The sequence below is a fragment of the Equus quagga genome, chromosome 5, assembly GCF_021613505.1.
Source record: "Equus quagga isolate Etosha38 chromosome 5, UCLA_HA_Equagga_1.0, whole genome shotgun sequence".
NCBI lineage: Eukaryota > Metazoa > Chordata > Mammalia > Perissodactyla > Equidae > Equus > Equus quagga.
This window is the reverse complement of record NC_060271.1, coordinates 62,246,243-62,270,513: the sequence shown is the minus strand read 5'-3', so window position 1 is coordinate 62,270,513 and position 24,271 is coordinate 62,246,243. Positions and strand designations below refer to the sequence as shown.

Here is a 24,271-nt window from a genome sequence, read left to right as displayed (position 1 = left end):
GGTCCTTCTGGTTGTGCTATGTGGGAGGCTGCCTCAGCATGGCCTGATGAGCAATGCCATGTCCGCACCCAGGATCCGAAGTGGTGAACCCCTGGGCCTCCGAAGCAGAGCACGCGAACTTAACCACTTGGCCACAGGGCCGGCCCCTGAGGTGTTCATTAAATATTTGTTTAGCAGATGAATGCTAGCACTGGGAACTCCTGAAGGTAGAATAGTACCAGAAGAAAATCTTAATGGTTTTTTTAAATGTATCTATTTGGAATGTTAATCCCGTAAGAGTTAGGGACAGTGGCCCAGCTCCTAGACTATGGCTCAAAAGAAAATAAGTGCCCTTCTCTACTACCAAGTAGAAATTTTTTTAAGTTGCTTTCTTACTGGACTCTAGTTTCAAAAGTTCTCATAATATTAAGATTGCAAACTAAAGCTTCAGATATTAATCATCATTTTGAAGCACACACGTAAGTCTACTTGATGATTAAGAGGACCCTTAAGCATTTCATATTGTTTTGTGAAATAATTTGAGTCATGGTTTCTTTTCAGATAAGTGAGTGTTTCTTTTTTGTCTTTTTAGGGTTCAGAACTTTCTGGAGTGAAATCTTCAGCTTGTGATAAAGACTCAAATACGTAAGTACAGTCAGTGCGTTAATCTTTTACATAGTTTCCTTCAAGAGCTGCCTCAGTATACGTTGTAAATAATATATTTTTCCCCATTATAGGGAACAAAGGGTGATCATGATTTCTAAATCAGGCTATTCTGTACCGCCGTCTTTGGCAGCCAACGCTGATGTTCAGCAGGTTGTTATGTATTGCAAAGAGAAGCTTATTCGTGGAGATTCAGAATTTTCCTTTGAAGAACTGAGAGCCCAGAAATATAATCAACGGAGAAAGCATGAACAGTGGGGTACTTGCACTCCTATTATTTGGGATATTCTTATGTCACTTAAAATAATCCTCATTTCTGGAGTAATTACATTTTTTAACAGATAATTGACTATGCTGAAAGAATCTGTGAGAAGGTCTCCAGCTCATCCTATCAGAGGCCTGGAAATCTTTGTTAGATACTAGAGTAGCAGCTATGTTTGTTCAAGAACTAACTTGACAACTAAGTTGTCCTGACAGCAAATCCCAGAGTTAAAGCAGCACTAACGTAGATATCCATACAGTGTTGCCTTAGCTCTTGGTGAACTAGATATTTATATTGTCTGGATTTGAACTTCTGTGGATAGCAATTCTAGATCGCTAATCAGTTGTCTGCACTGTGAAAAGATTAAGTTAGGAACTGGAGTTGAAGAGCTTTTCTGAGATGTGCAGCTGCTCCAATGAGACATTCAGAAGGAGTCCTCTGTTGAGGGCCATGTTATTTACACCACGGGCTGCATCAGATTTGTTCCTCACGGGGAAAACCGTAGTGCTGATACCAATGTCTGCACTCGCCGTTGCTGTAACAACGTGGACCTTAGAGAGGAAAGTTAACCCTGTTCCACTCGGGGCTTTCACACCATCTAGTTGTTTGTACTGCGGCCACTCTGCTGGCCGCCTTGTTTGTTCACTTTCTCATTCAGTCGGTGACTGAGAGAACAGTTAATGCTGTTCACGCTCATGGAGGAGCCCATTCTGTGCCGGGCACAGGTACCTTTTTCTTTCACATACCGTGACCTAAAGACTTAGCTGGGCGATTTGATTTGTACATGAGATGGTTGTGTTAACCCGTCATGGAAGTGGGATGACCCACAATATAATTTCAGTGCACTTTACTTTTATTTCTTCTTAGAAAGCACCTAGAGATTTATATCTTTTAAAAGCTGTTCCATTTTCGGATAATTTCCACGGTCATGATTGTTTTACAAAAGTGTGTAGTATTGTACTGTATTATTACCAAATATTATTGTTGATCAGCATGGAAATTTTTGTAACTTACATGCCCTGAACTTCAGTAACCATGCTGAGGGCAGGTAAAAATTATAATTAAAACGTAATACACTTTTCAGTTCTAATAACCCAAGACACATGGAAAAGTCTAGTAAAAACAAGAAACATCCTAAAAATAACCTTTCACTCATTTTGTGTATATTCCTCTGATGGCCTGAATTTAAACTTTGATGCAAACCAGTTTTGATCTTTCCTAAAGTAAATGAAGACAGACATTATATGAAAAGGAAAGAAGCAAACGCTTTTGAAGAACAGCTATTAAAACAGAAGATAGATGAACTGCATAAGAAGCTGGATCAAATGGTAGAGAACCCGGCCGCTGTCCAGGAGAGGCCTGAGGTATGTATGCTCTTCGCTGATGTTGCCCACGCCCAGTAAAACTCATTTCCATGTTTATTTCCTCCTTTCTATGCCCTATTTTTAGAGTTAATTTTGATGATAATTTAGCCACTAGCTTTCTGAGTTTTAAAATAATTTGACACAGAAAGACGTTCAAAATGTAGAATGAGAAAAGGAAGTTACTGAACAGAATTTATAGTATGTTTTTGTATATGTGTACATTTTTATATATTTATGTATTAATTTATATAGTCCTTTTTCTGATTTTTTTGGTACAATAACTATTATATAATGAGATTTGAATATAATTTCATTATTTTGTCCTCTAGACAAATTAATTGTCATCTCTTTCCTGTTTGCCACTGTTTCACGTTGAAAGAGGGGAGAGGTGGCGAAAGCTTTAGAGCCACATATATTTTCTTAAAATTATTAAATGAATGGAGTAGATTGAGAATAAATGAATTTTAGCTATATAATGGGTTGCTTAAGTTTTCACATAGTGTATGTCTGTGATATAGGATACAATGAAGATAAAACACCTTATTTTCTTACATATTTTAAAAATTATAAAAATACATGACTATGATGATTTTAAAAAACTTAATATGTGTTGTATATATGTATATGTGCATGTGTGTATAGTATATATAAATGATGCTCTCCTTCATTGCTAGCTACTGTAGTTTGTATTTTTCCAGACCTTTACTGTGTGTGAACACACATAAATATGAATACAGTTGAAGTTTCTATGTAAATATTTTCTGCTTTTCCTGCTGTCGCTTTTTACAGATCTTTCACTGTTATGACATGGAGAGTTAACTCATTCTGCTTGCAGCACAGTCTCTGTCATACCCTGAAGGAGGGCACGTGCTGTGTGGCAACTGTTGCCAGTCATGCTACAGTGAGCGTTCTTGTACAAATGAGATTATTTCTCTAGAAAAGATGCAGAGAAGTGGAATTGCTGCCTTTGAAGTTTGGGCACCTAAAATGCTGTCCGTCTGCCCTCCAAAAATTTACTGTGTTAACACTCCAATAATAGTGAATAAAAGCCCTGTTTCTTCTATACACTTGGCTAACGTTAGCTGTCCTAAATATTTTCAACCACTTGATGTGTGTTTTTTTAATTACCGGTGAATTTAGACTGTTTAAAATACAGCTAGTGGCTGTTTGTCCTTTTTTCCTTTAAATTGACTTTGATAGACTTTGTCCATTTTTCTATTGGATTGTTTGTTCTTATTTATTTGGATTTCCATTCTTGTATAATTTATGTTTTCCCTGGAGAGTTCCAAGAAATTGTTAAAATGATTGTCTCATTTTTGCTTTTGCTATATTTTTTTTGGTGCAGCAGACATTTATCCGCAAACTCTCTGAAAAAACTAGAAATATCCTTTCATTTTGTTCAAATGCATCAGAGATGCTCTCAATTTCACTTTTCTTGGTCGCATGCCTCCCCGAGCCTTCTGTCCTCCTCCTCCACACGGGCTTTGGAGCAGCCGTCCTTCCCTCTCTCCTCTCCTGGGGTGGATCCCTGTTTTGGTGGCGCACAATCTCTAAGAGCTTTTTTTAAAAAGTATATATGAGGTCTCTCGCACATCTAAAAGCGTCTTCATTCTACCCTTTCCCTGGGGTGATCGGTTGGCTGGGCATGACATTCTCGGGGGGAAATGTTCCCTCAGAAGTTTTGAAGGCAGTGCTCTAGGCTTTTGCTTCCATGTTGGTGCTGAGAAGCCCACCGTCATTCTGAAACTTGCTTCTTCAAATGTGACCTCTGCTGTTCTCCAGATGTGCCTCAGATTGCCCCTTTCCGTGCTGTGACATGATGGTGATGTGCCAGTTGTTGATCTTTCCCTCCGTTACACTCAGTACTTGAGCACTGTAGTCCTGCAGTTCTGGGGAGTTTTATTGATTTTTCTTGTTTAGTGATTCTTGCCCACGCACGTTCTTGTTTTCTGTAACTCATATTTAAAAGTAGACTATCCCAGACTGATCCTCTGATTTTCTTAACCTTGTTCTCCAGTTTTCTGTCTTTGTGCCTTTTCCTCCTAACTTTCTGGGAGATTTCCTTAACTTTTTATGGCCATCTTATTAAATTCTTGTATTTCTGATCACATTTTAAGGATCAAACAGCTTTTTTATTTTGAATGTTCGTTTTCATAGCTGCTTATTCTTCTGTGAATGTAGTAGCTTATCTGTCAGGCTAAAGACGTTAACTTTTTTTTCTCCTATCTCAGAGTCCTTTATTTCCTTTTATTTATTTTATTTATAAATTCCTTTATTGTAAATGTCATTTATTTGTTTTGGTCTTTGTGCTTCGTATTGAAAGCTTATCATATCTCTGATGATCTTTACTGTCAGCTCATCCAAAAGCAGGCCTGAGAAGGCTGATCGGAAGCCCTGGGTGGTGAGGGGTTAGTTGACTGGTCAGCCTCACTGGGAGGTGTCTCTTTTCTTCCGCAGACGTATTCCGAAGAGCCATCTTTAATTTTGATTTGAGAGTATAAACTCAGCTGCTAGCATTTGGGGAGCCAAGGGCAGGGGCTAGAGGTCCCACTGTTGTGGAAGTAAACTGACTTGGTCCTTTTGTTTCTAGTGTGGTCTCTGTTACCACCACCTTTCTGCCCTAGTCCAGAGGCCATTTGATTCAGTTTCTCCAGGAAGGAAAGCTCCAGTCTGCTGCCAGGTGGGGCAAGGGGACTAAGCCCCTGCATGCACCTGCAAGAATGGGACTCAGGCTCTGCTTTTGAGACAGACTTACTATTACCGTGTTCCTGTTTTCAGCTCCACCTTCACTTCCATTCTGAAATCTAAATTTCTGGGGGCAGGCCTGGTGGCGCAGCAGTTAAGTTTGCACATTCTGCCTCGGTGGCCTGGGGTTCACTGGTTCAGATCCCAGATGCAGACCTACACACCACTTGTCAAGCCACACTGTGGCAGGCGTCCCACATATAAAGTGGAAGATAGGCATGGATGTTAGCTCAGGGCCAGTCTTCCTCAGCAAAAAAATAAATAAATAAATTTCTGAACTTCTCCAGAGATCAGCCTCCTCCAATTGCTGTTTTAGGTGTAAGAATTCTTCTATGTCATTTTGGTGAGGTTTTGGGAGGGAACAAATGATAAAGCGCATGTTCAAGCCATTGTCTTTAACTGGAATCCTCCTTTTACGGACTTACTTTTGTGTTTGGATGACATAAGGACATATTTTCAAGGTAGAGTGCCAATTGTCCCTAAATCGTTTATTGACCAGCTCAGCCTTTCCTCATTGATTTAGAATGTCTTTATCAGGGGCCGGCCTGGTGGCGCAGCAGTTAAGTTTGCACCTTCTGCACCGGCAGCCCGGTGTCCGCCGGTTCGAATCCTGGGTGCGACATGGCACCACTTGGCATGCTATGCTGTGGTAGGCATCCCACATATAAAGCAGAGGAAGATGGGCATGGATGTTACCTCATGGCTACGCTTCCTCAGCAAAAAAGAGGAGGACTGGCAGTAGTTAGCTCAGGGCTAATCTTCCTCAAAAAAAAAAAAGTCTTTATCACGTATTAAATTTTTATATACAAGATCCATTTCTGAAATATCTGTACCTTTGTTTTGGTCAATTGGTTTCTTCTTGATCATTCTATATTGTGTATTTACCACAGCTTAGTTGTGTGTTTTGATATTTGGTAAAGAAAGTCTGATTATTTTTGAAAAATACTTCTTCAGAATTGAATATTACGATTATTTTTAATCTTTACTAGTTTGGTAGGTGAGAAAATGGTATAGGTCATTTTTAAATTTCTTTTTTGGTGATTAGTGAGAATGGACTTTTTATATTTTTCCCATTTGTCTATGAAGTAACTATTCTTGCCCTAGACATTTGGTGCTTTTCTTAACAATGTGTGAGAATGCTTTGAAATGGTGGGGAATTAACTCTTCTGTCTTTTAACTTGGTAACATAGAGTGGCCAAGTTCAGTCCAAGTACATGTGGTTAGAAAAGCAAAGGTTTTCGGTCAAGAGCTTGTTATCCTTCCCATTGTGAGCCATGCTTTTGTGGCAATTATTATTTTAATGGAAGGAACACCATTATGAGCATTTGATAGCATTGATTTGTTGGTCTTTTCCCAAAATTAAGTAAAGAGGAATAAGACAGTTCTTAAATAATGATAGAACAATAGGGGCTGGTTATTTCAGTGCTAGGAGAGTGAGCTGCCGATTGTGTCTGTGGTTAAGATGCTACAAACGCATCCATTGTGTGGCCTGGCCTCTGTTGTTGACTGTTCATTTCAGGACTCCTGACGGGGCAAGGGGCTACCTCAAGGGGAAAGGCATCTACCGAAGATAGATGCCAGTTGGAAAGTTGCAATACCTAATTAGTAATATTCTGGACTTCATGGCTTTTTTGTTTGTTTGCTTAACATGAAGGTTCGTCTGGCGCCTGTGGGGCCAAGCGTAGGCTCCCAGAAGGAGCTGAGAGCTCCAGCTCTTCTAGCCAGCAGCCAGCAGACCTCAGAGAACGTGGAAGAGACACCCAGACAGGCACCTCCTGTTGTTCCTTTGGTGTCCCCAGCCGTCAGCCAGAGCGCGGCTCCTCCTGGGCCTCTGACGGCCCAGCCAGTGACAGACGCCGCGTTTGCAGCAGCAGGAAAAGATGCCAGGTAAGCTGAAGGTAGTCCCAGAGATGGGAGTGATGGAGCGCCGTTTGTCGGCTTCCTTCCAGACTGCAGCATCAAGAGCAGTCTGTGAGCCATGGATGATTCCTGTTTTCTAAAACAATTTTTAGATGGGCACCCTGTTGAAAAAGCAAGTTGCCAAAACATTAGCCCCAAATCTTTCAGTTACTTATTCCATGCTTCTTTTAGAGTGTTTATTCTACTTCATACTTCTCTCTTGAACTAAAAATTTTTAATACCCTGAAACTCAGTAGTTTTTTTGTAACTGAAGAATATACAGCTGTTAAACTGAAATTGCCTTTGCTTACTGGCTTGTAGGGGTTATTATTATCCACACACTTCTTGACATGTGTTCTTCTCATGTTCCCTCTGTCTTCCCACCGGAAGCAGTTTGGGGTTAATATCCGTTGCACAATATTCCCAAGTCTATCTACACACTGCCGTGCAGGTTCTTCCCCAATTTTGAGGGATTCTCCTAGATTTCAGAGATTACAGTTGATGTCACGTGGCTTGTTTAAATTTTTATCTTCATTCACTTTGGCACGCTCTCTCTCTTTTTTAAGCATGCAATTTTATTGATTAAAAAAAATAAAAGCTACAGTATAATTCACATTCTCCCCTTGGGCTAAACCCCTTAGCACAGATTGCAGTTCTTGTTACTGCTTCTCCTCAAGGCCCAAGATTAACTTTTGTCAGTGATTTCTCCTGGAAATAAGATTTAAGATCGTCATGCTTTTTCACTCACATTAGGATAATAGTTCAGACCCGTGTCCTGTATCTTACCATGGATGTAAGACGAGGACTGTTGTGTGGGGGCTGCGACTCCATTAGTTCATAGTTAATTTATCAATTATACAGTGGTAAAAACAGCAGTGGTGACAGGCCCCGTAGGGGCGATGCACGTCCAGCACCCCTGCGGAGATGGAGTCTGAGGTTGTGGGCGCCCGAGACCGCTGTCCCTTATAAAATTGTGAGAGTCTTTAACCTAGTGAGCATTTAGATCTCAGTCAGAAGCACTTCCGATTGGCCTGGCCCAGGTGAGGGACTGAATGGACACCCCCGCCCCGCTGCGCTCTCAGTAGCCTAAACAGCTGACCATGGCAGAGTAAGGGTGCCTTTCTCTGGAATCTTATGTGAAAACTCATGTTTTCATGACACTTTAGTGGCGATTTGTAAAATTAAGTGTTTTGCGCTTTTTACTTTATATCTTAACGGGGTCCGCTAAGGGAATTCTAGCAGTGCTCAGTAGACAGGTGAAGTCCGCTGCACTCAGGACTGTCCACGGTCCAGACTGTACTTAAAATAAGCTGTGATATGTCTTAGGTGCCATTTTTTCTTTCTTGGTAACTGTGAAAGTCTGGAGAACAATGCACTGTGGCTCCTGGCTCGTCACAAGAGAGGCAGCCTATGCAGCTGGGGCACACGGGGCTTTCCATTCCGTGGCTCTGCATGGCCGTTCTGGGCACCAGGCCTCGAGCCGGGGGTTCGCCCCTAGCCAGTGTAATAAATGGGATCATTTGAATTAGGGGAGGTGTTATGCTGCCCGACCACATGTAGGAATGATCATCATGGTGTCAAGATACAGGATCACTGTGTCAAGCAAATGTTTAGTACCTGGCCTTTATCTGTAAGAATTCTTTTCCTCAAAAGGAAGTGAGAGAAAATGAAACAAACGTTTTATTTACTTACACTATAGACCTCAGCAGTTCCATCTGTATTTTAACAACAGGCTTGTAATTGCTGACGTTTTTTACTGTTCTTTCTTGAGTGAGTGTCTCGAGTTTTCTCTTCCAGATGTGTGAATAAAAGTACTCACGAACTTAAGCCACAGAGTGGAGCAGAGATCAAAGAAGGTAATGTTTAGTTATAACGAATTTGTTGCAGGCCCCTCCGGTCGCTCAGAGGTCTGTGTGGTGGCTGTGGTTCATGAAGGCTTCGGACCTGAGCCCGAGTTTAGCTTTCCTATTCTTAGATGTAGCGGTTGGATAAGCCCCAGATCGTTTCCGAGGAAGGGAGAAATCCATTTGTCAGTCACATCTTATTAGTTGGAATCCTTCGAAACTTAATTTGTGAAAACTTTCCTATTAAATTTCTCAGCAGATTAATCCACAGCAAGAGTTATCTTTCATATGTTGTGATGTAGGCAAGGTGATTGAAAGTTTAACTGGGAGAGTTATACTTCTATGTAGTAGTACTTTGTTAGAGGCATTTGCATAAAAGGTGAATTTTGTAAATAAGACACCGATTGGGCAGTCACTCTTCCCCCGATGTTACTGTCACATCCTTTCCAGTGACACTTCAGTGGGGAGCAGAGCTACTCGAAACAGCTGGAGACACCTACATATAAGCAAGGCTTACTGAGCACTCGCTAAGTGCCAGACCCCATTCTAGGTAGTTAGGGATGTAGTCACGAACAAAAAGGACAAAAATCACCAGTGTTGCTGTTAGGGAGGGCACTTGACACTTCCAAGGTGACCGGGAAAGACACCCACAAGGAAAGTAACATTAAAATAAAGGCCTGAAGGAGGGAGCTGCCATGCGGCCAGCTTGGAGAACCTGTTTCAGGCAGAGGGAACAGCAGGTGCCAAGCCCTCAGGTGGGAATGCCCCTGGTGTGTTCTAGGCACAGCAGAGAGGCCGAAGTGGCTGGAGTGAGCAGGGCAAGAAGGAGAAAGGTGAGGTCAGGGTGACCAGGGCCGAGGTTGTGCAGGGCCTGTATGCCGCTGTGTACGGCACTGCCTGCACCCCAGCGGATGAGATGGAAAGCCCATCTTCACATTTACAATGTGACCATTAACGTGTGTTTCTTGGGGATATGATCTTACAACATGTCACTTAATCTCTGTGAGCTTTCATTTACCTTTCTACAAAAGGATCATTCTTGCCTTATCTACTTCCTAGGACTATTATAAACATAAAAACAAAAGATATGAAAGCGTATAATAATGGAAGCCTTCAGTGATAATTATCAACAATAATACAATGTTTTCATTGTGATAAGTTTGTTAAATTGTGTGCCTTCTAAATTGTTCTGATTCTCCTGCTGATACTGCGTTTTGTCCCCCTTCCTTTAATAGGGTGTGAAACACATAAGGCTGTTAACACAAGTTCGTTTCACACAACTCCCAACACATCACTGGGAACGGTTCAGGCAACACCTTCCAGAGTGCAGCCGTCACCCACCGTGCACACGAAGGAGGCGTTAGGTAAGGCCTTTTGTTGGAATGTGTGGCATCTGACAACAAATTGATGAAAGCTCTGTTGCAACCCTCTTTACAGTTGCTCTTTCTATTTTAAGGTTTCATCATGAATATGTTTCAAGCTCCCACACTTCCTGATATTTCCGATAACAAAGATGAATGGCCATCTCTTGATCAAAATGAAGATGCGTTTGAAGCCCAGTTTCAAAGTAACAACAATTTGTTTAAAAGCTACTAAGTGCACGGCCTTGTGGGTGGTTGCCACTGGAAATGTCAACGGTTCTACAAGAAGTGGCCCTGCCCTTGGTTAGCTTGTCACATAAGGGTAGGGAATACATGAAATGAGAACCATGGGACTGTTTGACAAGGTGCTCAATGTGTGTCACAGATTTGTTTTGCTCCTTAAACAATAATAGTAAGTAAAAGGAGAACACAATCCCCGTGGGTGGGAATGGTCAGGAAAGACTGCGTACTTGAGGCGCGACCAGAGCTTGCCTGGTGGAGGAAGGGCTGAGGCGGGGTCTAAAGTCAGGGGATTCGTGCTGGATGCCGGAGAGAGATCATGATCAAGATAAGTAGGATCCACTTAGACTCAGGAGGACCTGAAATGTAAAGCCAGGAGATTAATTCTTCCTTACAGGAAACGGAAAACAAAGCCCCTGGGAGCTTTACTCAGTGAGTCAGGCGACAGCAGCAGTGTTTTAGGCGAATGATGGACACAGGCTTTGTATGTGGTGGGAACTTGGGACCTGGAAGTTTGAGTAGTAACCCCTGTGACCATGGTTAAGTCACTTCCTTTTAATACAAAGTGACTTATCTTGTTATCTAGTATTTGAAAAACTGGTAACAGTTCTTTTCTGTAAGCTGTTATTCCGTTTTCTTATTTATAATTGAAGTTTAGCATAAAGGATAGTGTATTTTCCCTAATGCAATATTAAATGCTGTTTTTTCTCTGTTGCAGAAAATGCAAGGTCTTCTGGGGCTTGGGGAGTCAACAAGATTATCTCTTCTTTGTCATCTGCTTTTCCTGTGTTTGATGATGGAAACAAAGAAAATTACGGGTAAAAAAAATCTAGTTAAAATAGCATTGAGGGAGATGCATGTTGTCACAGGGACACAGGAGGCTGCACAGGTTCCTCTGGGACTCGAGGTGGTGGGAGAACGTGGCCTGCGCGTCAGATGCTCTGGGTCCCAGTGCCAGTGCCGCCACTGATGAGCCTTTGACCACATGACCAGGAGGTTGTGGCTAAAGTTCTCCAGATCCTCAGTGCTATGCAGGAGTTACGAGAAAGCAGACCTCCCGTAGCAAAAGCATGTGTTAAAAAGGAAAACAGCATGGTTATAAACAGAGAATTGAGGGGTTCTCTAGGTTTGAAGTTGTATTAGATGTGAATGAATTCACCAGTACAGATATCCATGCTTGCTCTGTTTATATCTGCAGGGTTGATAAAATAGGAAGGGAGTGGCTTATATTGGGTCATGCTGCAGAGGGAGGGTACGTTAGCGAGCCCTATCTGGGGGTGGAGTGGGTAGCTCCAGGAATTTTCACAATGAATGGTGTAAACCGTGGGAAGAGAGGTGTCAGTGTGAATTAAAGGTGTCACGGTGTAGAAGAGATTCATACTGAGGTAGAAAGGAGAAAGGGCCTGACCAGCTCTCAGAGAGAAATTCCACAGCTAGACCAAGCGCTGGAAATAAATAAGATGGATGGCATCCATGACCTTCTGTGGGCCGTGGCCCTGACTTCTTTTTTGTTCCTAAAACTTACAACTCAGTGTGATACAAATTTCTGTATTTTCTACCCTCACTTAAGTAACTGTGGAACTACTTTTATATACGCAGTTATGTTAATTCAGTTTGTGCTCAGTTTTGCTACAACTGCTGTGAAAGGAAGGAATCTGTGTATAAATATTAACTAGTTAAATAGGATAAGTGCAGAATGTTTCTAACACTCTCACTTAATGGTAGCATTTATGTCCTTAGCACATTTTACTACTTATAATTTTGTAAATCTTCCCTTAGATTACCACAGCCTAAGAGTAAACCCACGGGAGCCAGGACCTTTGGGGAACGCTCTGTAAGCGGATTTCCTTCAAAAGCGAAGGTCGGTAAATCTCTGCTTCATCCATGAAATGGGTCGTACAACCCTTTCCTCTTCATTTTACGAAATCATTGAGCCAATTAAATGAGATGGTGTATATAAAACTGTGCTGAAAAATACAATGTTATAGGAAGAGAGGGTTTTTGGGAAACATTATTCTGTAATTATCTGAGTATCTATTATGTGCCAGGCTGTGTGTAGGGTTAGGGCGTAGATTGGTGGAGACGAAGGAGACATGATGGCTAAATACAACGTGGTATCCTGGCTTGGATCCCGGAGCAGATAAAGGGACTTTAGCAGGAAAAGGATGAAATCCAAGTAACATCTCTAGTTAATAGTATGGTTTAATTTTTACAAATGTACCAGGTTCTATAAAATGTTAACATTAGAAGTTTGATGAAGGATATATGGGAACTCTGTCCTATGTTTCTAATTCCTCTGTAAACCTAGACTTTACAAATTTAAAAAAACTGTAAAAATTGAAAAACAAAAACGTGGCCCCTGTGTGCCGTACGACCCCACTGGGGCGCGTTAAAGAGGAACAGTCCCAGTTCTGGGAAAAGAACAGAACCACGATGTCCTCGTGTGTTAGCCAGGGGTTACATCTGTTTCTCCTTTAATTCCTCATTTCTCCGAATCTTAAAGTATTAATGTGTTGATTTCATGGACGAGACGAGGAGGTTGCTGCTTTTTCCAGTTCACCTTTTGTTGCAGGAAGCACCGCACACCGAGGAGTTCTTGGACGACTCGACCGTCTGGGGCATCAGCTGCAGCAGAGCCCTGGCGCCCAGTCCGAAGAGCCCCGGGGACTTCACGTCTGCGGCACAGCTGGCGTCCACCCCCTTCCACAAGCTTGCGGGGGACTCAGTGCACGCTCTAGAAGATAAAGGTGTGCGCTACACTTTGAGTCTCGTCTTCTGCCACCTTCAGTTCTTTCAGTATTAGTTTTCGTCTTGAAAATTCTAAGCGGGAAGTTTGAAAATCCTAAAGAGGAAACTTAAAAATGCGTTCATCGCTTTATTATCTCTATGGATTTTTCTTTTGGCGAACCGTCTTCATAAAGTCTGTGCATTTTCAAATTTAGTAACTTAGATTATAGGAAGAACAGGAGAAAAACCTACAGAGGCATTTAAAGGCAAATAGACAAAGGACAACTCGTTTGTATAGGGTTTAGGTTTATTTCATGTTTTACAACAAACCAGATGGCCGCTATGGACAGATTAAGTTATTTGAATGCTAAAAATAATGAACATTTATATTTTCTACTTTGTTGAGTATCAAATAGCAAATTTTTAGTACTTGATATGTATCTACAAATTTTATGATGTTAGAGTTGTAGCCAAGAACTATACTCAAAATCATTTTTTCTTATTTTTTTTTCAGTGATCTGACTTCAAGAGAGTAATGATAAAACTCACAAATAGTCCTTATTTTCCCAAACGTAACACTCCCATATCAAAGATCTTTACGTCTGAACTGAACCTTAATAAATGACATAGTTATTGCATACAGATAATTATTACCTATTAAGTACCAAAGTATAAAATGTATGAGGTCTGGGACCACTTGACCGTTTTGATGACTACTAATTGATTAGCCAAACTCCCACTGCTGGCACTGTTTTCTAAATAGCAGTTGTTCAGAGCACCAATGAAGGAGCTGCTGAAGATTTCACTTCCCCGGGACGGGGGCATGTTGTCGTCTGGAGCCCGAGCCTGTGGGCCTAAACGTTTTTTACTGAGGAGTAAAAATTTTTTCTTAGAGGACTAACCCAATATGTTATACTTTTTTCTGAATTTTAAAGGAGAGTTCAGTTGAAACAAACAATTGCCAAGTGCCATCATAATAAAAAAAAAAATGTAAAGCTTTTTCCATTCAGAAAACTAGTTTAATCAGTTAGGAGTCTTTCAAAAAGTCAGTATTGGCTGTTGTTCGAGAATTTGCCACTTTGGTTGTATAAACAGAAGCCGGTGCTCTGGTACTGAAAAGTGTTAGCACCTGTTGGGTGAGGCAGTCTCTGGTAAGATGTAGTCTGGGGCCGCACTGGGCTGCACGGTATGAGCCTCGCCTGGTGGAAGGGAAGGCTGCTTCTGCCCCAGCCAGGTCGTCTGTTCTTAGAGAGGGTTTTTTCTTTTTGTAAGTTGAAGAGTGTGAAGCTAAGTATTGACAGGTAGCTTCCTGGTACAAACACACTAAATCAGTTCGCTTAACTGATTGCCAGCCCGCTGAATAAAGCAGGTGAGACTGAAAGACACCGAGATCTCCGCCCGCTGGGCGCACGGCAGCCTCTCAGTCTCACACCCTTGTGGACGGGCCCCCTGTAGCAGGGTGTGCCCGCCACCCACGCCAGCAGACCTGCTCCTCTCTGCATCCTTTTCTCCTGACGGATTGTTTGGATTAGATGTGTAAAGTTGAAATGCTCACATGTATTAGTAGTGGAAGTTTTTAAGAGATGTCTTTTTTCGTTTTTAAAATGTGGCACATTTTACTATGGAACACTATTTTGAAATTATAACAAAAGTCAGCGTGAAAAGGAATCCTGGACTTTATAACCATATAAAATTGTATGTGTGCACCTATGCACATAGATTATGTCTTTAATTTTCTGTATATTTCAGAAAATGTGGTAGCAAAACAGTGCACCCGTGTGACTTTGGACGCTTGTGAAGAAAACATGGTGGAACCCTTAAAAGACAGAAAGTTCAGGTACTGTGAGGGCGTACGTGGTTCTGCCACTCATCATTTTCATTCTTGCTTTGCGTTTTACACTGTAATGGAATCTCTAATTCCAACCCTTAAGGGCTAATAGACTTTGTATTGACTCGCAGCTGTGAGTCAGAAGGTACTCTAGATATAAATATGACGATTAACCTAAACACTGGATCCGTCAGGGCAGGGAGAGAAGCACTGGGGTGGCAGAGAGTCCCGGTGGGGAAGGTGTCTGTGGCTAATTTCGACTCATTTTTGGGAGCAAAACTGCACATACTCTTACCAAAGACCCTGACATATAAAAGACTATTGCAGAACTGAGCAAACACATGATTGCTTCTTTATACCCATTATAATTGAGGAAATCAATAACTCTCTGTTAGGAGGAGGAAGATCGAATGTTTAAGCCTCTTAGGGATTGGTCCAAAATGCAGACCTGGCCTACATTAATGCTTTGCAGAGATAAAATTCCAGCATACTGGAATAGGCTGGTGAATGTAATGGATGCTAAAAGTCGCTACTATCTTTTGAATATTTATTATATTTCAGCACAGTGCTATGCTTTTCATGTCCTGTATCCTTTAATTCTTACAATAACTTTAGTTGTAGGAACTATTCTTTTCCACCATGTAGATGAGGAAACCGGGTCTACCGGGCTAAATAATTGATCTAAAGGCGTGTGGCTTCTAATTTACAGCACTGGAATTTGAACTCGTATCTCTGATTTCAGAACCCTCGCTCTCGCCTCTATGCTGTACTGCCTCTTGTTATCAAAAACCTCTTCTTGAACAAAGACCCTAGTAAATAAATGATTGGATAAAGGACATGAGCAGAATTTATAGAAGAAGAAAATAATGAATAACCGTTTAGAACATGGTTAACTCACTAATAGTAAAATGAATGCAGATTAAACAGATTTTGTCTTTTAATTTAAAATTCTAGGGGCTGGCTCCGTGGCCAAGTGGTTAAGTTTGCGCGCTCCGCTGCGGTGGCCCAGGGTTCGGATCCTGGGCGCTTGTCAGGCCACGTTGAGGCGGTGTCCCGCATCCCACAACTAGAAGGACCTGCAACTAAGATATACAACTGTGTACGGGGGGGTTTGGGGAGACAAAGCAGAAAAAATAAATAAATAAAATTCTACCCAATGGGCATAGTCTGTACCGCCCACGAGGAATCTTCCTTCAGGCAGCTAAACTTTTGGCTCACAAGACTACCATGAGACACACTTGGCATAAGATTCACTTAGAAGTAATAAGGCAAAAATCACAGGTGCCAGCAGGTTGCATAACTGCGAGAAACTGTCGTCTTTGAGGCCTCCCGCCCCCGAGCGCCCCGTGACAGTTCAGTGCAGGGGAACGAGACTCACTTGGGACAAGGCGCAGAAGCTTCCCGGCTTAGAAGACTTATTTCCCCAAAAGCCAGCGGCTCTGGCAACACTCACAGATTTAGCTTCCAGGGTCCCCACGAGGGACGGGCCCGTTACGAGAGTCATTGCGCCTGAAGCCACAGATTCCCAGCACATATGTGTAATTCTCCCTGCCTAGATACGGTTACTAGTGAGGGTTATTTTTTATTGTAAGCAATGGTGACAGTGATAGTCTTTTCAGTTTTCAGGGGAGAGGAGCTAGAAGGTTCACCAAAACTCAAATTCTCATGGAGAAGGGAAAAGGGTTTTGTTAATCATTTATGCACTCACAGTAATTTGGGCGCCCAGGTTGCTAATAGCATTGTACATGGGTTTGGAAACAACCTTGTCAGTGTGTATGGATATCCTTAATGCCTGTTTAGTCGTAATATAAAACATTGGAAATATTTTCAATATCTAAGAACCAAGGAATTGTATGCTGGCATACGTGCGCTGGGTCGAATGGTATACAGTTATGAAAATCCAGGGTAGGACCTTAGGGGAACCTGGCAGACAGTGCCTTCACCCACTGATCAAGGCGACATCACCAGGGGTAATTCGTGGTGATCGCACGCGAGGAGAAGGACACTTCACCTCTCTGATGTTCTTCCCCAAAACCAATAATCACAGTCTAGTCATGAGGAAAACATGAGAGAAACCTCTACTGAGGGACCTACTGCAGAACACTCGGCCGGTGCTCCTCAAAATGGACACGGTGTTGGGGAAGTAGGAGACACTGAGAAACTGTCACACATGAGGAGGGGGACGGAGACTGATGAGGAAATGCAGCATGGTCTCCAGGAGTGGACCCTGGAGCGCGTAAAGGGCATTGTGGAAAAACTGGAATCCAAATGAAGTCTGGAGGATGGTTAGCAGTAATGTAACGAGTGTTGGTTTATTAGTTTTGACAGAGGTACCACTAGAACATGAGATGATAACCTTAGAGGGAATTGGGTGAGGAGGGTGTGGAAGTTCTCTCTTACCTTTGCAACATTTCTTTAAATCTAAAATTATTCCAAAATTAGTTTATTTTTAAAAAATTCACTGTAGTGTCACTGTTGTGTCAGGAAGTGGAAACGCAACATGAAGTTGCATGTATAAATTCATTTGTATGAAAGTTTCTATTTATACTTGTGTTTGTGTGTATGTGGCTATAAAGCTGGAGATGCATGTACAGTCAAGTCATTGTTTGCAGTGGTTCTCTTCTGTAAAGTCACTTCAAACACTCAGACAGCAAACACTGAACCGTTGCTCCTGGGGGAGACACACAGGCAGGTTCCTGTGAGCTTCTGCTCACAACATTCTGTTTAAAGACACCTTAATTGATATATATTGTTAATTTATTAACATTGAACTCACGGCTGACAGCACTATAACTCATGCCTTCTTGAGTGTAGGAACACACACAGCACTTCAGTGCTGCACTTGAAGACCATTTTAAATGCAAAGTGTTGCTAAGTAGACTGCGAAGGGACACGTTTACAGTATGAGAGCTGAAACCACAAGGGAGAGTATCGCCTTCTCGACCTCACCTGGGAACGTGTACGCTGGGTGACTCAAATTTATCACCTTTCTGCGTGTCTGCAGATGACTGCAAAAGCACCCTGAGTATTGATTGGGGTACAAATAAATTTCAGCATGTAGGTGAAGTTACAAATAGAGAGTCTGTGAATAGTGAGGATCAGCTGTCGGTACGTGTGTGTGGAGATGTGCTGACTGGTGTTAGCTTGTTGGATTGCGGTTGACGTTTTCTGTTTGTCTTGATGTTATAAAAGAAGCCATTTTCGGAATAAAGTAAATATTGTCTTGATTTCGGTAGTGATGCTTGGATGGCAGCTTGAGGATAAAGCCGTTCCTCCCAACATTTCCTACTAAAGAATGCCCAGTGCACCCCTCACCTGTCTAAGATAGTACCACGTCTTTGACTTTATTTCTATTCCTATTGTACTAGCCATGTGTTTGCATATGTTTATTGGTCTGACAAAAATACCTTGATCAACTCTTGGTGAGACAATTTTGCAATGTCATTCCTAGAATGAAAAGGAAACTGTTCTGTGGGACTTTGGTGTGATCAAGTCCAATACGCTTGTAATCATGTAGTGTTTTGTTTCTTCTCCTCTTTCCCTTTAGGAGATCCAGCCCAATTCAGGAGAAAAGCCGAGAACCAGCGTTCCCCACAGCCGTATCTTCGGCATCCTTGCTCCATTTGGGCCAGGCTGCTGCAAGCAGTGTGCTGACCAGCGAGGCGGAGCAGGGCCTGCAGGCCTGTAAACTCACCGACACTGACCTTGCCGTTGCAGAGGATCCGCCAGACGCCAGCGCCGGGCTCCAAGCAGAACGGATGCAGACTGGTTCACTTGGGGATGTCAGTGCTCCAAGTATGAACAGACGCTAAATGTTAATTGTGCCCCTGAATAAGGACAATGGCCCAGTAAAAGCTGTTCCGTGAAAGCAGCTCAAAGAGCACAGACTTGATGTGTAGACACAGGTTCAGACAAAACTTGCGTGACTGCATCGCAGTGAGGGCAGTAGCGGCCTGAAGGGCACATCATCCATGTTAATTTTAGAAAGTATCAGAGTAACTACTGCTGGAAGACGGAGTTGGAATTTGAGGGCCTACTATGTGCCAGGCATTTAATCTAATACTGTTATCTCCATTTTACAGAAAAGTAAACTGAGGCTCGGTTAAAGAAATATCCTTCACCACCAGGTTACACAGAAATGTTCTTGCACAGTGGCTAAGAGCACAGACTCTGGATATGGGCTGCCCGGGTTCTAATCCTGGCTCCCCCTCTTAGGCAGTCATGTGATCTTCACCAAGATCCTTTCAATTCTTGGTGGCCCTCTCCTTTTCTGTAAAGTGGAGGTGGTAGTAGTGCCTGCTTGAGAGTCTTATTATAAGGACCAAGTGAGTTACTAAATGGAAAGTACTCAGAGCAGTGTCCTACAAGTACTGAGCATTACGTAAGTATTACTCATGCTGAATTTGTCTTTGATAGCTGCTATTAATAGAATTTTTTATAGCATTCTAAATTAGAAGTTTTTTTTATTACCTTTAGAAGTGATTTCCATTTTGTGGACCCAAAGTACATCTCATGCATACAAATCACCCATAGGTAGTGTAGGTGTTAAAAGGCGATGTGTTTTGTGGGTGTAAGTGGAAAAGCAACTTAAAGAATAAATACCTGAGCACATTAGAAGTAACTGGTATCCAAGCCTGCCTTTAAGACATGCACTCGTAACTGTGTTCGAGGCAGAATCTGGCAGTTCCAGGTGAGTGGAACCGATGCCCTTGGTGTTGATTTCCTTTGTCACAACTGAATTTTGATCTAAATTTGTAGATCTAAAATGACAAATAATGAACTGCGCAGAAGTACTCATTTTGACTTTTGAAAATGGTTCTTATGGAATCAGTGCTCTTTAAAGATAAAGCTTTTGAAGGCTTATTTAATGGATGTCTTCACTTGCTTTATCTATCAGTTCTTTGGTAAAATTCTTGGGTACTGAATTCATTTTCCTCTTTTGTTCCCATTCCTTGAAGACGTCACTGTTGAGAACCCGTGGGATGATAAGCTGATTTTCAAGCTCTTATCTGGGCTTTCTAAACCAGTGAGTTCCTATCCAAATACTTTTGAATGGCAGTGTAAACTTCCAGCCATCAAGCCCAAGACTGAGTTTCGATTGGGTAAGGACCGTGTGAGTACTATGACTTGAAGCTCTTGTTTCTCTATAGGAAAATGATGGTAACTCATGTGTGTGTGTGTGTGTTATTCCCCCCCCTCCCCCCCCCCCCCCCCCCCCGACCCCCTCACCTCCGATAGTTTTCTCTGTAGTATTAAGCTGAGAACGTTTTATTAAGCCCTGACTGCAGGATTTTGATTGCTATTGGGACTATAACTCATAGAGGGCTATTTGGCAATATCTATCACAATAAAAACTGCGTATGCTCTTAGACCCAGACATCCACTTTTAAGAGTTTCCTGCAGATATACTTGCGTAAATTCAAAATGATGTGTGTGTCTAAACGCAGCAGATTGGAACAATATAGGTGTCTGTGGGGACCGCTTCCATAAATTACGGGACACCTCCACAGCAGATCCAGCTCACTCCGTGCCGAGAGGGAGCAAGCTCCAAAACATGCTGTAAGTGGAAAGGCAGGCTCGCATCATGTGCTGCTTTCTGTTTCCTAAAAAGGAAGAAGATAATATATATATCTGGAAGGAAGAAGATAATATATATATTTGATATATATATATATCAAATATATAGTCATATTTGATAGTATTTCCAGAGAACTCTTGAAGGATTCCCAAAACCAATAAAAATGGTTAACTGTTAGTGGTAGTGGGAAATGGGGGTGATGTGGCTAACAATGGGAGCAAGACTTCTCACAATACACTTTTTTGTTTAATTAATCAACTGTATTTTGTAGAGCAGCTTTAGGCTTACAGAGAAATTGAGGGGAAATGTTACAGACAGTTCCCATATACACGCCTCCGCCCGCACCCCCCTCCACACACAGATTCCCCTCTTACTAACATCCTGCATTAGTGTGGTGCATTTGTTGAAGTTGATAAGCCAATATTGATACATTATTGTTAATTAAAGTCAGTAGTTGACATTAGAATTCATTCTTTGTGCTGTCAATTCTATGGGGTTTGACAAAGGTATAATAACGTGTATCCATCATTATGGTATCATACAGAACAGTTTCACAGCCCTAAAAATACCCTGCGCTCCATCTATTCTTCCCTCGCTCCGTCTCCCTGAAACCCTGGCAAGCACTAATCTTTTTCCTACTGTCTCCGTAGTTTTGCCTTTTCCAGAGTGTCATATATTTGTAATCATATAGTATGTAGACTTTTCAGATTGGCTTCTTTTGCTTAGCAGTGTGCATTTAAGGTTCCTCAGTGTCTTTTTGTGACTTGATAGCTCTTTCTTTTTAATCCGTGAGTAATATTGCATTGTATGAATGTACCATGGTTTATTTATCCATTTGCCTATTGAAGGACATCTTGGTTGCTTCCAAGTTTTGGCAATTATGAATAAAGCTGCTGTAAACATTCCTGTGCAGTTTTTGTGTAGACATAAGTTTTCAGTTCATTGGGGTAAATAGCAAGGAGTGTAATTGCTGGATTGTATGGTAAGAGTATGTTTACTTCTGTAAGAAACTGCCAAGCTGTTTTCCAAAGGGGTTTGTACCGTTTTGCATTCCCACCAGCAATAATAAGAGTTCTATTGTTCCACATCCTTACCGGCATTTGGTATGGTCAGTATTTTAGGTTTTATCCCTTCTAGTAGTGGTATTTCATTATTGTTTTTAATTTTCAATTCCCTAATTACTTATGATGTTGAACAACTTTTCATGTGTTTATTTGCCCACTTATATCTTCTTTGGGGAGGTATATGTTCAGATCTTTTGCCCAATTTTTAATCAGGTTTCTTGTTTTCTTATTGTTGAGTTTTAAAAGTTCATTGTAGGGGCTGGCCCCATGGAAGCTTGCACATTCTGCTTCAGCGGCCCGGGGTTCTCTGGTTCGGATCCCGGGTGCGGACATGGCACCACTAGTCAAGCCATGCTGTGTTAGGCGTCCCACATATAAAGTAGAGGAAGATGGGCACAGATGTTAGCTCAGGGCCAGTCTTCCTCAGCAAAAAGAGGAGGATTGGTGGCAGATGTTAGCTCAGGGCTAATCTTCCTCAAAGAAAAGTTCATTGTATATTTTAGATAACAGTCCTTTATCAGATAAGTATTTCTCAAAGATTTTTCTCCCAGTCTCTGGCGTGACTTTTCATTCTGCTAACTGTGTCTTTTACAGAGCAGAAGTTTTTTATTTTAATGAAGTCCAGTTTATCAAGTATTTTTCTTTCGTGGATCAGCTTTTGGTGTTGTACCTAAGAGGTCATTGGCAAACCCAAGGTCGCCTAGATATCTCCTATGTTATCTTCTAGGAATCTTACCATTTTGTATTTTACATTTAGATCTCTGATCCATTTTGAGTTAACATTTGTGAAAGGTATAAGGTGTGTGTCTGGATTCACTTTTTGCTTGTTGACGTCCAGTTGTATCACCATTTGTTGAAAAGACTTTCCTTTCTCCATTGAATTGCCTTGGCTTCTTTGTCAGTGATCAGTTGACTCTGTTTGTTTGGGTCTATTTCTGGGCTCTCTGTCCTGTTCCAATGATGTATTGCTGTATTCTTTCGTCACTATCACACTGTCCTAATTGTGGTAACTTTTATAATAAGTCTTGATGTCAGGCAGTGTCATTTCTGCAACTTTGTTCTTCTTCAGCATTGTGTTGGCTGTCTGGGTCTTTTGCCTTTGCATTTCCAAACTCCAGGATAAGTTGGCAATATCCACAAAGTTACTAGCTGAGATTTTGACCGGGATTGCATTGAAATCTGTAGATCAAGTTTGGAAGAACTGACATCTTGACAATATTGTGTCTTCCTGTCCACGTACGTGGAATACCTCTCCATTTATTTAGGTCTTTTTTTATTTCTTTCATCAGAGTTTTGAAGTTTTCCTCATTTAGATCTTATACATATTTTGTTAGATTTATACCTAAGTATTTCATTTTGGGGGGTGCTAATGTAAATGGTATTATATTCCTAATTTCAAATTCCACTTGTTCATTTATGGTACAGAGGAAAGCAAATGACTTTTGTATATTAACCTTGTATCCTGCAACCTTGCTATAATCGCTTATTAGTTACAGGAGATTGTTTTAATTTTTTTTGGTTTTCCTATGTAGACAGTCCTCTGTACAAAGACTTTTATTTCTTCCTTCCCCATCTGTATACCTTTTATTTCCTTTTCCTGTCTTATTGCATTAGCTAGGACTTCCAGTATGATGTTGAATAGGCGGGGTGAGAGGGGAGAGCCTCACCTTGTTCCCGCTGGCAGCAGGAAAACAGTTAGCTAGTTTCTCACCATTAAGTATGATGTTAGCTGTAGGTTTTTTATAGCTGTTCTTTATCAAGTTGTGCAAGTTTCCCTCTATTCCTCGTTTGGAGAGTTGTCATCATGAATGGGTGTTGGATTTTGTCAAATACTTTTTCTGCATTTATTGATATGATCATGTGATTTTTCTTTTTAGTGTGTTGATGTGATGGATTACATTAATTGATTTCTTTATCTTTTTCATTTTTTTTTTTTTTTTTTGTAGGAGATTGTTACTAAAGGTTTGGAGACTGAGGGAAAGAGATTCCAGGCTAGCCCAGCACAGGTGAACACCAACATAAGACTTATGATTAGACACCACTGTGCTCAAAATCTATCAGCCATTCATCATCATGGGGAATTTCTCTAGATCATTTCCCTGAGCCTGGCTTTTCTCCTCTTTGTCTAGACTTTTTCCTTATAGCAGATTAGCCTCTATCTTATATTCTAAACCAAGCAGTGGACTTGCCTTTGCACATCTAGAAGTTTGTTTTGGACATGTTAATTCTGAGATGTTCATTAGGTTCCCTGTGTTTCTTGTCTTTTCCTTTGATCTGTCCATATACCCCACTAGCCTTTGGCATCCAGTACATGGTGTGATTATTGACTCTCACTGATTAGATATTGAGACTGGTGGCCAAAATAGAGATTCTTTTACAGTATTGGTTTTCTCAGATTGGAGTGTCAGCAAGGTTCGGGTTAAAATATTTTTTTTTATTTGAGATATAATTGACATATAACATTGTATTAAAATCTCAGTTCCTCCGTTTATTAGCCATCCACAGGCAAGTGATTTATTACCTCTCTGAACCTCAGATTCCTCAGTTCTACAGTGAACGTAGTAATCAGCTAATGTACATGGAAGAGCCTAGCATAGTCCCTGCCATGTAGAAAAGCACTTAGTAGTGTTAAGTCCTTCCCTCCGTTATTCCCTTTTTTTGCTACAACAGTAATTAGAGGATAATCAAGCTAGTAAATTTTGTTATGGGTGTAAGAT

The 24,271-nt window shown here is 41.4% G+C and overlaps 1 protein-coding gene across 1 annotated transcript in view; it reads left to right on the top strand.

The window, feature by feature from the left end:
* BUB1 (BUB1 mitotic checkpoint serine/threonine kinase) overlaps nt 1–24,271 on the top strand; it is a 41,742-nt gene that overhangs the window by 7,924 nt on the left and 9,547 nt on the right. The window contains exons 7-19 of the mRNA XM_046661956.1: nt 572–624; nt 717–901; nt 2,129–2,268; nt 6,668–6,900; nt 8,710–8,768; nt 9,992–10,120; nt 10,213–10,323; nt 11,076–11,175; nt 12,137–12,218; nt 12,930–13,104; nt 14,834–14,921; nt 18,460–18,707; nt 19,871–20,014. Of these exons, the coding sequence (XP_046517912.1) occupies nt 572–624; nt 717–901; nt 2,129–2,268; nt 6,668–6,900; nt 8,710–8,768; nt 9,992–10,120; nt 10,213–10,323; nt 11,076–11,175; nt 12,137–12,218; nt 12,930–13,104; nt 14,834–14,921; nt 18,460–18,707; nt 19,871–20,014 (1,747 nt within the window). The remainder of the gene's footprint in view (nt 1–571; nt 625–716; nt 902–2,128; nt 2,269–6,667; nt 6,901–8,709; nt 8,769–9,991; nt 10,121–10,212; nt 10,324–11,075; nt 11,176–12,136; nt 12,219–12,929; nt 13,105–14,833; nt 14,922–18,459; nt 18,708–19,870; nt 20,015–24,271) is intronic.